The sequence below is a fragment of the Stegastes partitus genome, unplaced genomic scaffold (assembly GCF_000690725.1).
Source record: "Stegastes partitus isolate 25-593 unplaced genomic scaffold, Stegastes_partitus-1.0.2 Scaffold1626, whole genome shotgun sequence".
NCBI classification, from domain to species: domain Eukaryota; kingdom Metazoa; phylum Chordata; class Actinopteri; family Pomacentridae; genus Stegastes; species Stegastes partitus.
Genome location: NW_007579357.1, coordinates 108,079 through 122,767, shown reverse-complemented (window position 1 = coordinate 122,767; position 14,689 = coordinate 108,079). Strand labels below are relative to the sequence as shown.

General features: G+C 43.3%; 1 protein-coding gene across 2 annotated transcripts; it reads right to left on the bottom strand.

Moving 5' to 3' along the window:
- Positions 1-595: 595 nt before the first annotated feature.
- On the bottom strand, positions 596-14,005 carry LOC103371673 (putative protein MSS51 homolog, mitochondrial). Of its 2 annotated transcripts, none has more exons than XM_008301074.1 (7): positions 13,782-14,005; positions 10,202-10,379; positions 9,586-9,729; positions 6,742-6,866; positions 5,863-6,426; positions 2,154-2,247; positions 596-1,571 (listed from the first exon to the last, which is right to left on the bottom strand). In XM_008301074.1, the coding sequence occupies exons 1-7, from the start codon at positions 13,807-13,809 to the stop codon at positions 1,364-1,366; spliced, it is 1,341 nt and encodes a 446-aa protein (XP_008299296.1). In that variant the 5' UTR covers positions 13,810-14,005; the 3' UTR covers positions 596-1,363. The 2 variants fall into 2 exon arrangements, with proteins under 2 accessions (XP_008299296.1, XP_008299297.1); XM_008301075.1 differs by having other exon boundaries at positions 10,202-10,376.
- Positions 14,006-14,689: the final 684 nt, after the last annotated feature.

Below are 14,689 nucleotides of genomic sequence, written 5' to 3'. Positions count from 1 at the left end.
AATATTAATAAAATAACATGTTAATGCCACGACAGAAGTGACCCGATGTTTCCTGCAATTAGGTGGAATATATGTGCATCCCTGGTAAATTATATAAATACCAAACCATTCCTCATTTTGATTAATGCATCAGCAGAGAATGAGGGCACACAAACAACTACTTGAATCATTTGCAGAAAGTGGGTCTGTGAGTGGTTTTCTAGTCATGAATTGGCATTTTTTTAAGGCAGAATCCTGCCATTTGTCCACCACTTGTGTTGTAATAATGTTCATAATGGTACAATAGGGCTGCAGTGATACATGAAGTCTGATTTAGTTTGATTGTATCAGGCTGATAATCACTTATCTCCTGGTAGTTTTTGCCACTGTGGCCTTATGCCATTTTTTTTTTACTACTGCTATGTAATCCACCCCCAAGTGAAACTCAAACAGCTGCAGTTTGCTCGTGGAGACTTTCACTGAGGACATGGGAACCTATTCTGGGTTCAGCCTTGTGTTGCGTCTAATAAACACATGTTAAGCAAGTCCTTCCACCTCAAGCCCAGCCAAATCCAGGCTAATGCTCAAAGAGACAACACATCGTAGTCATTTAGGGTCTTTAAAATGTACTTTGTGGTCTATTTATTACAAGGTCAGAATGCTTCAGGATTTTTTTATTTCTTATTAACGTGTATGAACACAGTCACTAATGTTAAAAGGGCCACCATAAAAACACTAACGAGAAATCTGACTTTTAAATACTCCAAATACTTCAGAACCACAGACTCTCCATTGAAAGTCCAGCAAACAGCCACAAACTTGAAGCAAAATTACACGATAAAAAAAAAGCGACACCAACAACAAAAGGCTTAAGTGAACTGCAGGCTCTGCGGCCCTCTATAATTAATTTAAGCTTCATTTTAGATGGTGCGTTACATTAGTATGCATGGAATCTGATTTCATGCAGCTGCTGAGAGCTTTGGGAATTGGTCGAGCCGCAGAACAAATCACAGGAAGCCATCAAGTGATGACTGAACCAATTTTGGTCTCATTATGTACAATGACCCTTTAAATCCAACATCCATGTCACCTCGGGGCAGGAGCACAGCAGAAACCTTTGTGCCCTGCTGCTGCCATCATGCTATAAAATGGGCTTTGAGGGATTTCTGTAATCTGCCTCATTAATTAATAAAGTCAGAGCTCAAAGGGTGCTGTTTAGTACATGTTTAAAGCAGGGAACGTGCATTTTCCACCATGACAAACATCCTCTGCCCTGAATGACTAAAGCAGTGTTGATATGTGTGTTGCAGCACAGCTGACTTGTGTCCATCTCTTGCTGTAAGCTGCTCCCCAAAGCCAAAGCAAGCTCAGAGTTTCCTCGATGTTAACTGTCTGCATCTAGACCCCCAAAGTTGTCTTCAGGCAGCAGCCCCTGGAAACAGACGTAGTGAGAGCTGCAGTAGACCGGAGGTTTGTTGGGACAGGCCTGGACCTGCTCCGGTTTCTGCGAGGTGAACGGATTGGGTCCACTGTCCCTGATGTGCATCTCCAGCTCCTGCAGGATCTGCATCGAGTACTTGAGCTCCATCTCACTGCAGGATGACAAAGAGATGATGAAGGAATCAATTTTAACTCGTATTATCCTCCCGAGACGCTCATGAGAGACTAAACACCTCTTCACAGACGCCTACAAGAAAATTGTGGAGGAGCAGCATCAACGGAAGAGAAAGACGGCAGCATCATGCTATTTCATCAAGTTACGCTCTACAGCGGGCGTTTGTTGAGAGCGCCTGCAGTTGAAGAAACTAATCTTTTCTTCGACTCGGCCTTTGTACTAACTGAGGGAAGGAGTGTGAAGAGAGTGCGATCTGGGTCTCGGACAACTATGCCGAGACAAAGGACTGCCGTGATGAGGTCAGCCAGGTGAGGAGCCGGGAGACCAAATACTATACGTGGGTGAACAGGCCGGAAAGTGGGTGCAGTGTGTTGTTCTATATTCATCAGTTCTGACATTTCTTTCTGGAGGAGCGAGCAGATGGTATAGACATTGCCTTAATGAGGCCCTCCGGCACAAAGACTTTCAAATATTCACTATCGCTCAGAGGGCGAGAGATATTATTATCTGTGCTATAAAATGTGAAACAAGTTATTAGAGACAAAGTAAAGCGGCTAACCTGTACATGGTGAAGAAGGACGGGATGTTGTAGTCTCTGAGCAGCAGAAGGGTGGGCAGCCAGCCTTCCACCAGGCCCTGGGTAGCGTGGAATCCTGGGTTAAAACCACAATTAAAAAAAAGTCTTTAATGTGCATATATAAGGCTCTTAAGCAGACATGACCGAAGAAAGCATTCCTTTTCTGTAACTGTGTGGTGAGAAAACACCAACCAGACCACCACCTTACGTATAATATATATTAGAATTACAACTGTTAAGGTTCCTCTCTGGTTTTCAATTTAACCCCCTGTGTTTTTAAGCTACATATTTAAAAGTTAAAAATAATCCCTCCATGCGTTTTATTGGCTTTGATGAATGTGTGGATCTCTGAAGTCTCAACCTCTTTCTCCACCCTCCTCTTCCTGTTGGCTGCATCTCAAGTACACCAGCTCACCGACAACTCTGCTCAAACACTGTAAAACTATTTTACGCTGCACAATGACAAGCTGAAGCATCGGAGTAATTCAAACCTGAAACTTATTCTAAAGAAGAAAACTGATAAGTGCCAGCCTGTAAGCTGACAGGATTGGTTCTGTAGGTTTGTTACATATAAAATCCAAGAAGTCAGAACCCATGTTTTTGAGAACGTCATCGATACGCAGTAGTTTCAAGATGGAAGTATTCCACTATTGGCTTGCCTGCTTATTTCTCTCATGATGCTTCTTCCAGCACATAAAAGACACCATCCACATACGTTAACAAGGTAAAAAACTTGATTTTAAACCACTGAAAACTTGAATTGAAGACACAGTGTAAACACAACAGTGACACATTAACACCTTTTATGCTTATCTTCCAAACTTCTTCGCAAACACTTGCTCATGACACCTACATTATCCAGGAAATGAGTGATGCTGAACGATGACTGTGAACAATTATTATTAGGTTAGCGTTAGATAATTAAGTTAAGGTTAATCTTTCATAGGACAGTAGGCTCAAACGTGGTATCCGACTTCCTAAACAGTGTAAATCCTGCCACTGTGTGATGTGATTTATGGCGGGCCTACAAAAAAAATGCAGTTTTGCTCTTGCTTGACTACCTGTTGCCATATTTTGTAGTTACCCAAATATTTTGAGAGGTTATGTCCTATGTGCAGTATCGTCATAACTGCGATGCAGTTGTAAAACTGAAAAATCTTGAAATAGGAGCAGCATGCTGGCCACCTGATAAACTCCAGCATTCCCCCTCCTTCTGTTTTGCTCTCCGCTCCCCTCCCACATCCCAGGAGGAAAGTATGTGGCTCTTTAGCAGCTAAATGCTCCACCCTAAAAATGAGTCAGCTGAGAGACGCTGACACTAAAAATCTCTTGAGCTGTTTATCACCATTCCAGTCTGTACAAGACTGACAGAGGAGAAAGTCCGGCCGCTTTTTTTTCGTTTTCTCCCCCAGCGGGTTGAAGATCGAACAGATTACACTTGATTAGTCTCCAGCTGGCCATGTCGTTCTCTTGTTAGCTAGAATACATCTGCTTCCAGGCATGCCTAATTATCAGTCAATATGACGAAAGGGAGTCTTGCTGCAAAACAAGCGGACCTCATTTACAAAACTTCAGCTGGACTTGCGAAAGCTTGCTCAGGCTTAAAACTCACACTGCACCAGCTGGATGTTTGTGACATTGTCGCTCAGTCACACAGTCGATGCACTGCAGCAGTCCGGCTATATTTACGAGGGGTTGGGTACATAATCCTGCAGCATATTAACTGACAGATGTCACTCTCCCCTGACTCTGGTTTATATCACTAGTATGTTTTTGTTTTTTTTTTGAGCAGCAGGATATGGTGAAAAGTTTGCCCTTCAACCAGATTACTGAGGTTCAAGCCACCATGGCAGCAAATACAGTAAATCCATCCAGCTTAAGTGTCCTTGAGTGAAACAAAAAAACAGGCGAGCAACAAACAGAATCTCCCAAACATTAAAGGAAAAGTATGAATGTGAGACATGTGCATTTGTTAAAGCTTCAGTTGTACTGCAGCACTTACTGGTGTGTATACTTTCTATGTGTGTGTGTGTTTGGAGATGGGGGACTAAGAGCACGCCACAGAGGCAGCGAATTGTGAGTCCTGTGATACTGGCACACAGATGGTATCATGTTATCCACCGCCTGGCACAAGTCAAACTGCAGGAGAAAAAAAAAAGGGGATTCTGATTTGAATAATGCATGCTATGATACGAACATCCCAGAGGTTACACTTCTCATCGTGATAAAACATTTAACAGGGAGTAAGTGGTTAGAGGTTTAGACCTTCAGGAGATAAGGTGACAAAGAGAAGCTATAGTCTGACTGTTAATGACTGCAATAATTGCCTGGCACCCGTGTGAATTTGGGCCATATGGTGGATAAAGCTGATAATACAGTCGACTTATTTCGCCTCCTGATCCGAAAAAAAATCTGTTTCAGAGCTACATGTGTAAAAGCAGTTTATTCCACAGATATCAAAAAAAAAGCAAGCTGGATGCTGTGTTTGCATTCATGAAGCACCTGTTTTGGGGCTCTATCTCTCCGTGGATGACATTACGTAGCCCACATCAATCTCCTTTGTGAAAGCCGACAGTTGGCATCACCTCTTCTCTCCTACTCTCAAAGGTCAATGTCTCCCTGTTTCCCTTGTAAATCTGTTTTGTCTGGTAGCCTTTCCCCCCTCCCTAATTCCCTTTCTCTCTTGTGACTTTCACACACACACACACACACACACACACACACACACACACACACACACACACACACACACACACACACACACACACACAAACACCTTCTTTTTTATTCCTTTCGTCATGCTGCCTGCTCTCCTATCGCTTAAATAGTGTCATAATGCAGTGCTCTGCCAGCTTTGCAGTATGAAATGCAGCCAGGCTCTCAGGCAGTTTACTCGTAGGATGACTGATTCCTGTATATTTAGCTCCAGTGGAGCCTGCAGTGATAACTGAGCCAGGGGTTGTGGGTACATTCGGGTCGGGGCTTTGCTGCTGATTTGCGGGTTAAAGGGTCAAAGAATAGATTCAGTGCAAGAGCTTAGGGGGTGTAGGGTTATATTGCCACTTTAATGAGGTGGATCTCAGTGAGAGTGGACAGGTAGGTGTCAAGACCTTCACTCTAACAGGCTATTTGCAGTTGCCCTTTCTATGATAGTCAATAAAGTATTAACTAATCCTGCAAAGGAGGCTTCATTCGTTCAGAACAGTGCTGGTCCTCAGACTGACTCAAATCTGTGATTTTGTGACTACCTGGGGGTGGGTGGTGGGTGGTGGGGGGCTGAGCCTCCACTTTATGAGGGCAGCTTACTGACATTATGCTGAGTCCAGTGATCGCAAGCCAAACTCTTTCCCAGCTGCTCCCATTAATCACCCAAATCCCCAATAAAAGCCCGGCGCTAATGAATAGGCCAGATCTAGTGAGTTACGTGTCTCCTACTTTCTCTGTTCTCTGAAAGAGGTAATTGTCAGATGAACATAAAGGAAGACAAGTCACTGCTTCTCCAAGACAGCTGACCACTTAAGCTAAGCTGTTTCTATTCATAGCTGCAGTGATCATTATAGTCTTTACTGCTTGATTTAAAAGCATTTTGAGTTCAGACCTCTCTCAAGATTTTTTGCACTGCTACAGTTGCGTCTCAGACGCCCTTTATATCCTGTTTGCTCATGTCTGGCAGGTAGTTTTGAAGACATACCAGGATGGAATCCAACCACCAGATCTGGTTTGGCTGCTTCATCTTTCTCCACCAGCTGCTCCCAGAACTCATGGTAGAGGGCCTTTTGGGCACTGATGTAAACCCTCTGCTTGGGGCCAAAAGCTTGAAGAGGGGGTCTGTTGATGGGGCCGTCTACCACCTCTGGTCCCACCATCACTATCTCTATACCCTGGTTTCCAGGGAACATGCGGTTCAGCTCATCGTAGTCAGTCAGTCTTGCTCCCATGGTCTCATTGTGGGACGCCCCTGCTATGTGGATGGTGAGTGGTTTTGCATACGGGTCCAGACCAAAGCGTTGCACAGCCATCCCAACTGTGAGGACTCGTGAGAGGAACTCGCTCTGAATTCGCCATAAGGACTGTCGCAGGTCAGCATCATCTGGCCTCGGTCTGCTGGCGCTCCTCCAAAGGGTTGCCATGTTTGTGCCAGACAAGATGGCATCCAGACGTGGTGTGAGGTCCACCTGCATGGGCAGCCAGTCATCCCAGTTCTTCACCTCAGCAGCTGACTTGCACCACACCTCTGTGGGGAATGGGAGGTCTCCTGTTGGGGTGGGAGAACATTTACAATGGATTTATGAGACACAAATTTGAGGATACGGATTAGAGTTCATTCTGTCTGGCAAGTTCACAGGGTCTTTCAAAAGTGAGAGTTTCAAAAGCTGAAGAACTTTAATTAAAATTTAAAAAATGCACCAATGTTACACTGTGACTTTCTCTTTTTGTCTCTCAGGCATTTCATTTCTGCAGCTAAGCTTTAAAATATGCCATTTCATTACTGTGATTTCTCTGTTTTGTTAACTCCAACAGCTATTCAGGCAAATTTTAATTTGGTCGACACTGCTTTTTCTTTTCTCACCCGTGAACATCAGCCACTCCACTAGTCTGTCAATAGCCACCAGTCGCAATGTCTTGCAGACCTTTTTGTGCTGAGGCCAGTCCTTTTTCTGACAGTCCTTTGTGCAGTAGTACACATTCAAACACCTGTTGGAAAGAAACAGTAACACAGTGAAAATGGAAAAAGAGCAAACAGAAAAGGATGAAAACTAAAAATGGTAAACAAAAAGCACAACTTTAACTGAAAATGCTGTATGTGTTCTACTTTACATCCCCAAGCTATTGTGGTTTTCGGAATTCTTAGCCATATGCTAGCTATTGGCATGGCTCATGGGTGGTCAGTCAGTCCACCGCTTTGTTCAGGACTGAAATATCTTAATAACAAGGGATTGTCCTGCATGTAATTATTAATATTCAAAATTCCAAGAGGCCATATGACTTTGACCTTTCATCTATTACCAACAAGTAAAAATGAAAGTTTGCACAATACTTTGGTTCATGACCAAATACCTGGTAAACTAATGTCATCTCTGTCAGGATCAGTTAGCAAATCATTGCTGGGAAGCTAAGATGTTGAATCTGGTTTAAAAAAAATAATTTTTTTTAAAATTATCTGCTAATTAGCAAGATCATGCTAACCTGAGCATTTAGCCAAAAACAAAGGAGAGAAACCGGCCACTTGAAGAATCCAAAATGGATTGTGAGTGTCCCATTCTTCCACACATCTTTAATTCTGTATAATTTAAGGACGTTAACTCTTAGTGTTCAATTTAAAGCCAGCATTTCTTTACAAATGTATGGACATTTAAATTTTTTACCATCCAGTTTGTAGAATATGGAGCACTGGTGCAACAAAAACTAATAATGTCGGGCAAAAACTTAATATGTAGGTTGGTCTGTGTTGGCAGTTTTGTAAAATATTTTCTAACAAGACTTTAAAAATCCTACCGTATACATGCTGTCTGTACTTTACACAGCTAGCATTTGTTAAACGAGCCCATTTTTAATTATACACAAAATGACTGCCAACATAGTCAAGCCATAGAATAGCCTATAAACTAATTAGTTTTCCAACATCCTGTCACACAGTCTGGTTTCTCCAAAGTCCACTGAAACTGTGTGAATACATTGCAGAAGTATAATCTGTAGGGGAATAATGCTGTTTAAAGCTTATTCTGGGACAAATCCACTGTTTTTTAAAGCGGTATTTGTCAGATTTTACTGGTGATTCTATCCATGCAGTTTTTATGTCTCATTCAAACTGCAGTTATGGCTCTCTCTCCATTCATTTAGATGAGGAATAACTACCCAGAGGCATTACCAAGACGGATACTGAGTGGCGAGACTTTCCTACAAGTACTTTGATTTAGCTCAAAGCCTACTCCTGTCGACTCACACAGCTCCTTGCACGGCTGTAGACTCCAAGTCTTGCTCGGCTGTAGGACGAATTGAGGGACGAAATGTGACAGTGTACCGGAGAAGCACGCAGTGGAGGAAAGTGCTTAAAATGTTTTCCTCACTTTTCAGATATTTGATGCTAAATAAAGCGCTGCTATGAAGTTACCAAATGAACTCAGGCCCATGGAGGGGCAGTAAAATATATCAAGATGACTCTTTTATTATTAGGCCATCTGCTACAATGATGTATATGTGCTTGGGAATAAATAGCAAATTACATTATTGAGGAACCAGTCCTTTGACCTTTTCGTTTATAACACTGAAGATGAAGTTCCGCTTTAGACAACTGCAGGTAAAAATAGTCGCAGTAGGTAGATGCTGGAATTTATTACTGTTTATGTGACCTCTTTGTATGGATGTCGCACAGTTCAGGTGATGAGGTAATGCGTTGGATTAGAGGTCTGACAGCCAGCAGCAGTTGGTGCACTGGGAGACTAATATTACTTTACCTTGCAATCATTTGCAGCCTTAGAGGCATCCTGATTTACATAAAATCATTCATCAGCCACCGTGTTCGGTCATGGTGCACTTTGCGCGCAGTAATCCTCCAAAAGAAGCTTATAAGTGGACAAAGTGAGTCAAAACAAGGTGAGAGAACAGACCTTGGAAGCTGCAGCAACTCCTGCAGTGATACCTCCTCTTTAAAATATAGAAGAATGTGAAGCAGAATAAGAAGTAGGAAGGTGCTAGAAAGTCAGCAGTGTTGGATTGTTGGTGGTAATTCTGATGTCAGGGTCTTGAGGGTTTTACTTGTCAGCATTTTTGCTTTTTTTTTTTTGTCTGCCTAAAAGCCTGCTGCTACTGGTAAGTTTATTGAGGGAAGCAGTGGCAGCTGAGAATTTCAAGGGACTGCACATGCAAGACGGTGTACACGAGTGAATCAGAGACAGAAAGAGAGCAACAGAGGAGGAGACAGCCAGAAGAAAAACGAGGCACCAAAACAATGAAATGCAGCAGCTTCTATTCCACCACTTATTCTCAATGCACTGCTTGAAATATACCCTGTGATGCTGTGACATTATGAACTGCATTAAGCTGCTCTTAATAAGCTGCAGAGTTGCAGCGAGATGAATCACAGTCTGGGGATTTAGTTATATTTGCCATTGGCCATTGTCCACCGCTGTAGCACTGTCCGCTCTTTCGGTGGCTTATCATTCGGCTGCTGATAAAACGACAACTGGTAATTCTTCACACATGACAGCTATTGGACAACAGTATCAAAACAACATCCTGCTTGTGTGATGAGAGAGCTGAGCAGACAGTGGTGCAGGTTTCAGTTCCCTAAAATATTCCCGTTGTCAACAATGATTAGCGTTAATCATTCCGAATGCTGAATGTTGTAAATCACGAACAGACTCGTGATCTCTGCAGTCGTTCTCCAGCATCCCCCTCTTCACTTTGCACTCACTTCACACAGCGCTTCAGGGTCTGTCCCTCGGTGAGATGTTCTGGGAGTTTGTTGCAGCCGGTGCAGAACTTAAAGGTTTCCTCCATCTTCTGGAACATCTCCTTGTAGTTGCGGAATCCTTTAGCCTTTCCCTCAACAGCAGCCCTTATAAGAATCAGACACTCATCATTTGCCAAGTAAGACTCATGTTCTTGGTGGAAGTTAAGACACTGAAGTAACACAGAAAGGAAGTTTTGAAAGTATAGATGAAATCAAGTTATAAAGAGCAAGTGTGTGAAAGTGTAAAAAATGATACCGTATAGAACAGGGGTGCCCAATCCTGGTCCTCGAGAGCCCCTATCCAGCATGTTTTAGATGTTTCCCTCTTCCAACACACCTGATTCAAATGATCAGCTCATCATCAAGCTCTGCAGAAGCCTGATAACAATCCTGATCACGTGAATCAGGTGTGTTGGAAGAGGGAAACATCTAAAACATGCTGGATAGGGGCTCTCGAGGACCAGGATTGGGCACCCCTGGTGTAGAATATCACCTGGTCTCAGTCAAAAAAAAAAGTAACACAAAACAGCACCAGTTTCAACAATGGTGGCTCTCGGGTGATATGAGGATTATTTACCTGTAGTCTCCATAGTCCTTCATGTTGAGCTGGTTGAGAATCACCTTAGAGAGTCCAGGTACGTTGGAGTCCAGAGAGTAGAAGCCAGACTGGTCAGAAAAGACGCTGTCAGTCCTGGGACTACAGGGCTGTGGCAGTGCTGGGGTCTCGGATGCCATGTTGAGACCGTTTTGCTCCGCTAGGAAAAGAATAAAGCTTTAAATAATATGTACCCTTAATTTTATATCAAACACCTACAGTGTCACTGAATGTAGATTGATAGAACCTGAATGATACTGGATTTTGGCCTCAATATTGATTCTAGTGAGTAAGAAATTCTGATATCAAGGTATTGGCTGATATTGTATATATGTATAAAGCACTATACTGAGAAAGGAAATAATGAGGTAATTGTTTATTAACTTTCCTCAAATGTATTTCACAAACTAGTTAAGGACAAATGTTGACTCCGCACCACTGTCTGCTCAGCGGTGACACCTGCTCTGCTACATGTGCTGCGGACGGTGCTGAGACTGTTGTAAATAGTGCCTCTGCCAAACTATGTGATGACACTAAATTACCCAAAGTATGTTTTTTTCCCTCTATTATGTTCTGTAAAAGAAAGTTTCTGTTTTTGTGTATTGACATATACGCCCATTCTAATAAATCAGCCCAATATCAGCCGAGAGTGTCTGCCAGCCGATACGTTCGTCGGGCTCTGCTTAACGCTCCCATAAATCTTCTTATTGTTGATTCCTGTGGTTTAGATTCTCACCTTGCTGCAGTAATTTAAGTGTTACTTCCAGAAAGTACACTTTTGATCAGACCCAACAGTGATGCTGGATGTGGTCGGAGTTAAAAACAGAAACAACAAAATCTAAACCGGATTTTTTTGTTTTGTTTGAATCACAGTAATGTGATATTCCTCACTGACTGCTCCGTATTGTATTGTTATTGTGTTTCTACACTTCACCTCATGATCATGGCAACAAAATATAAAATAATTTACACTTCGATTACTGTCAAGAGTAACAAGATCTTGTAAGGAAGTATGATAAACTGCTTCACAATGTGTTGTGTCTATTAGCAGTGCCAGGGGTAATACATCACTGTCATTGCATTACATTTGTCTGTAATGCGCTAATCAGACAAATTACTGTCCTTAAATCCAGTAATCACATTACAGTTACTAATCAGCTACAGTTACTGATGTTATTGTTATCAAAGCTTACTGCCACTGCAACCCTGACATGCAACTGAGCCTTGTTGACTTAACAAATTTCTGCAACTTCAGGTTGGTTTTCACCGACTTGGTAGTTTTATTTGTGGTCATACTTTATCAAAGAGCATAACAGAAAATTCTTGAGTATATCATCCTTATTATGGCAGCTGATATGTGAGTGTATATAAGGCTTAGCTTTAAATTGTTAACTGGAAATTCGGTGAAATGACATTCCAGCCAATGTTGCATCATAACACTAAAAGAATGTAGGAAGCATCGTAAAAAAAAAAATTTTGTACAGCGAGTTAATGAGTATGTAATGTAGCAGTAATGCCTTACTTGCGAAAAGCCTAACGAGTAATGCGTAATACACAAGTGGCAGCCTCTGGTGCAGAAGTGGCAGAAACTGCATTTCCTCCAATGGCCACTCGAGGCCGACTGTAAAAGCTAGTCAGTCCCCATAGACCACCGTGTTAAAGTGTCCAACTTTACAGCAGAAAATAAACATGTTTACAGCCTGGTACACAAGCAGCTTTGGTCTCTGTAGCTAATTTCCCCTCTTGTGACATATGTCTGAGGGATGAATTTTTACATCACTCACTCGTTTCCATTGCATTAAGCCCTTAAGTTGTGCATATTTTGGCTGAGAAGCGCTGCTCTGAGTGACAGGTGGGTGCTGTGACAGGACAGTCCATGGCCTGCCTCAGCTTCACTCACACTCCCTTCTCTTTGCTCATTTTTGGATTAGGTGGGAGTTAAGAGAAGTCAAGCACTGCCAAGATGCTGACAGCCGGAGCCACCGCATTACTTTTTTTTTTTTTTTGAATAACGAGCCCGACACTGCTGATAAGCCATTAAATCCACGGATCTGTCACTCAAACTGCACCTGGATTGTGTTTCATTATTTCACCGGTACCTGATTCAAAACAGCCCCATCAACATCGTCCCCGACTTTGGCTCCTAAAAACACCAAATCTTTTGGTTTTGCAATCTCTGTGCTTGCTGACAGATACAGAGCAGAGTCAGTGGGACGGGAGGGGAAGGGATAAGAACCCTCCCCATCAGATCAGACTGACACATGAGAAGAAGCAGGAATGGTACTGTGGAAGGAGAGACGGTTCTAAGCCTCAGTTATTTTGTACTGTGCACCCAACAACACACTGTGGAGATGTTCAGATGACTCCGTTCGGGCTTTGAAATTCTACGCTTGACCCACAAAAGCCATTTCAGAACTGATGTTTGCGCTTTAACACACAGCCAGACACGAATACACACAGTAGGCTTCTCCCTGCCATCAAATAGGAATAGGATGTGAGATTTTCACCGAGCCGAAGCTGCGCAGATTCCTTCCTATTATACATTGTGTTAATCTCAAGGCGGACCAAGGTATCTTTCCTCGACATGTCTGAAATAGCGCGAGATAGAAAACTGAAGAGCTGGACTGTCTTTGTTGCTTTAAAATACGCCCTCTCTCCCACACAAACACTCCAGGCTGATGGCCTTGATGACAGAAACCCTCATGACAAGAGGATCCACGCAAATCTCAGACAAGCCGAGGCTCCATTAGGCATGTTCTTGGAGGTGCGTCATTGTGTCTCTGCCCTTGATGGAAATCCTCCGTCCCCACAACCCGTGCTCCACCTCACCCCACCCACCCGCCCACCCACCCACTCTGAGCACATCACATGATTTATTCACTTGGCCACACATGAGGATAAGTAAGAGGAGATAGAAATGTGATCATCTGGTGGTGGCCCGCACGTCCCTGCGGCGCACATGCCTCCTTTAGCCTTTCTAGATTTTATTGGATGCCTAAGTTGCGGACTAAAGTGATGTAAGTGCCTGTAACTCTCACACCCCTTCATCATAATCGAACATATCTACCTTTCTTTATAGTATAACTGAATGTCTCCTGACCTTGACAACATTCCAACTCTACTCTAAAGAACAGCACAGTAAATGTTTCGCTCTATACTCACAACGCTCCTCGTTTCACCGTTACATTAAAAAAAAAAAAAAAAGTTTTCTTCCACTTTGAGGAACTCTGTATCTTTTCAATTTTATACAGTGATGCTAGGGAGTAATTTAGTCTTATCATGTCTGCAGACTAAATTAAAAGGCTTATATCTAATTAGTTATTTCATATCTACAGAGCACCAGGGAAGCACAGGGTTGGAAAATGAACAGATTTCCCATGAGAGGGCAGGTTTTCACTTTTCTCTTCACACATATCTGACCACGGTTGGGTTTTTTAAGATCCTGAGCCCTTCCTCTGAGTAGCTAGTCCCTGCATTATCACATTTTCACCCCGCCTTGCAATGCACAACTAAGCAGAAGATGCCTGGAGTACATCACAGAGAGATGTTTTAGTAGTCGTACCTGTGGTTCCAGATGAGGAGGTTGCCATCTAGACGAGTTGTCTTGGATTTTGGTGGTGGATAAAAAGTAAGAAAATGATTGACAGCTCCTTATGCTGGGTGTCCCACACCTGATGGAGCCTCCCTCGTGTCTCTTGCTGGAGTCTGGGAAAGTTACCCCAGCAGAGAGAAGGGTGGAATGGGGAGTATGCAGTGCTCCTGTCGTCTGAGGTTAGCAGGGGGGAGGCTGCTGAGTGGGAGTGGGAGCAGGATGGGTTAGGGAGGAGGGGTTTGCCTTGGAGGAAGGTAAGAGCCAAAGAAAGGAGGAGGGAGGGACATTTTTAGAAAAAGAAGGGAGGGGTTGGAGTGGCAAGGGGAAGTAGATGGAGGTTTTGGAGAGAAGTGAACCTGAATTAGCAACTTGGGGGAGAAAGGGAGGTCCAGAGATCTGCAGACAAAACATTGAAAGCACCTGCTTAAAAGGCCTCCCTCATGCTGCCATAACAGAACTCTGGGGATGTCCTGTGGTGTTTAGCAATAGAATGTCGGCAGCGGTTCCTTTGGGTCACTGTGTAGGGCCTCCATGGATCAGGCTTGTTTTGTCTCTATGGATTGGGCTCTGGAGAGTTTCGAGCTCGGGTCAATGCCTTGAGCTCTTTGTTGTGTTCCTCGAGCAGTTCCTGGACGATTTCTCAGGACGGCAGGGTGTCGTGTTCTGCTGAATGAGGCCGCGCACGAGCTGTTGCCAAAGAGGTGTTGCTCGGTCTGCAACTCAATGTCTCATCAGCATGGATGCCAGGATCGAAGGTTTCCCAGCAGATCATCGTATCAAAACAAGACGATCAGCGTCATTCAGTTCTCCCGTCAGTGGTTTTAATGTTGTGGCTGAGCAGTGTGTGTACATATCAGAGAAACGCTCTGAAAGATTTT

Excerpts from the sequence above, each read along its gene's own strand:
- LOC103371673 (XM_008301074.1), bottom strand. The coding sequence starts at position 13,809 with ATGGCAACCTCCTCATCTGGAACCACAG. Across the intron at positions 10,380-13,781 it reads CTCCTCATCTGGAACCACAG|CGGAGCAAAACGGTCTCAAC; the intron begins GTACGACTACTA and ends TTCTTTTCCTAG. Across the intron at positions 9,730-10,201 it reads AAGGACTATGGAGACTACAG|GGCTGCTGTTGAGGGAAAGG; the intron begins GTAAATAATCCT and ends GATTCTTATAAG.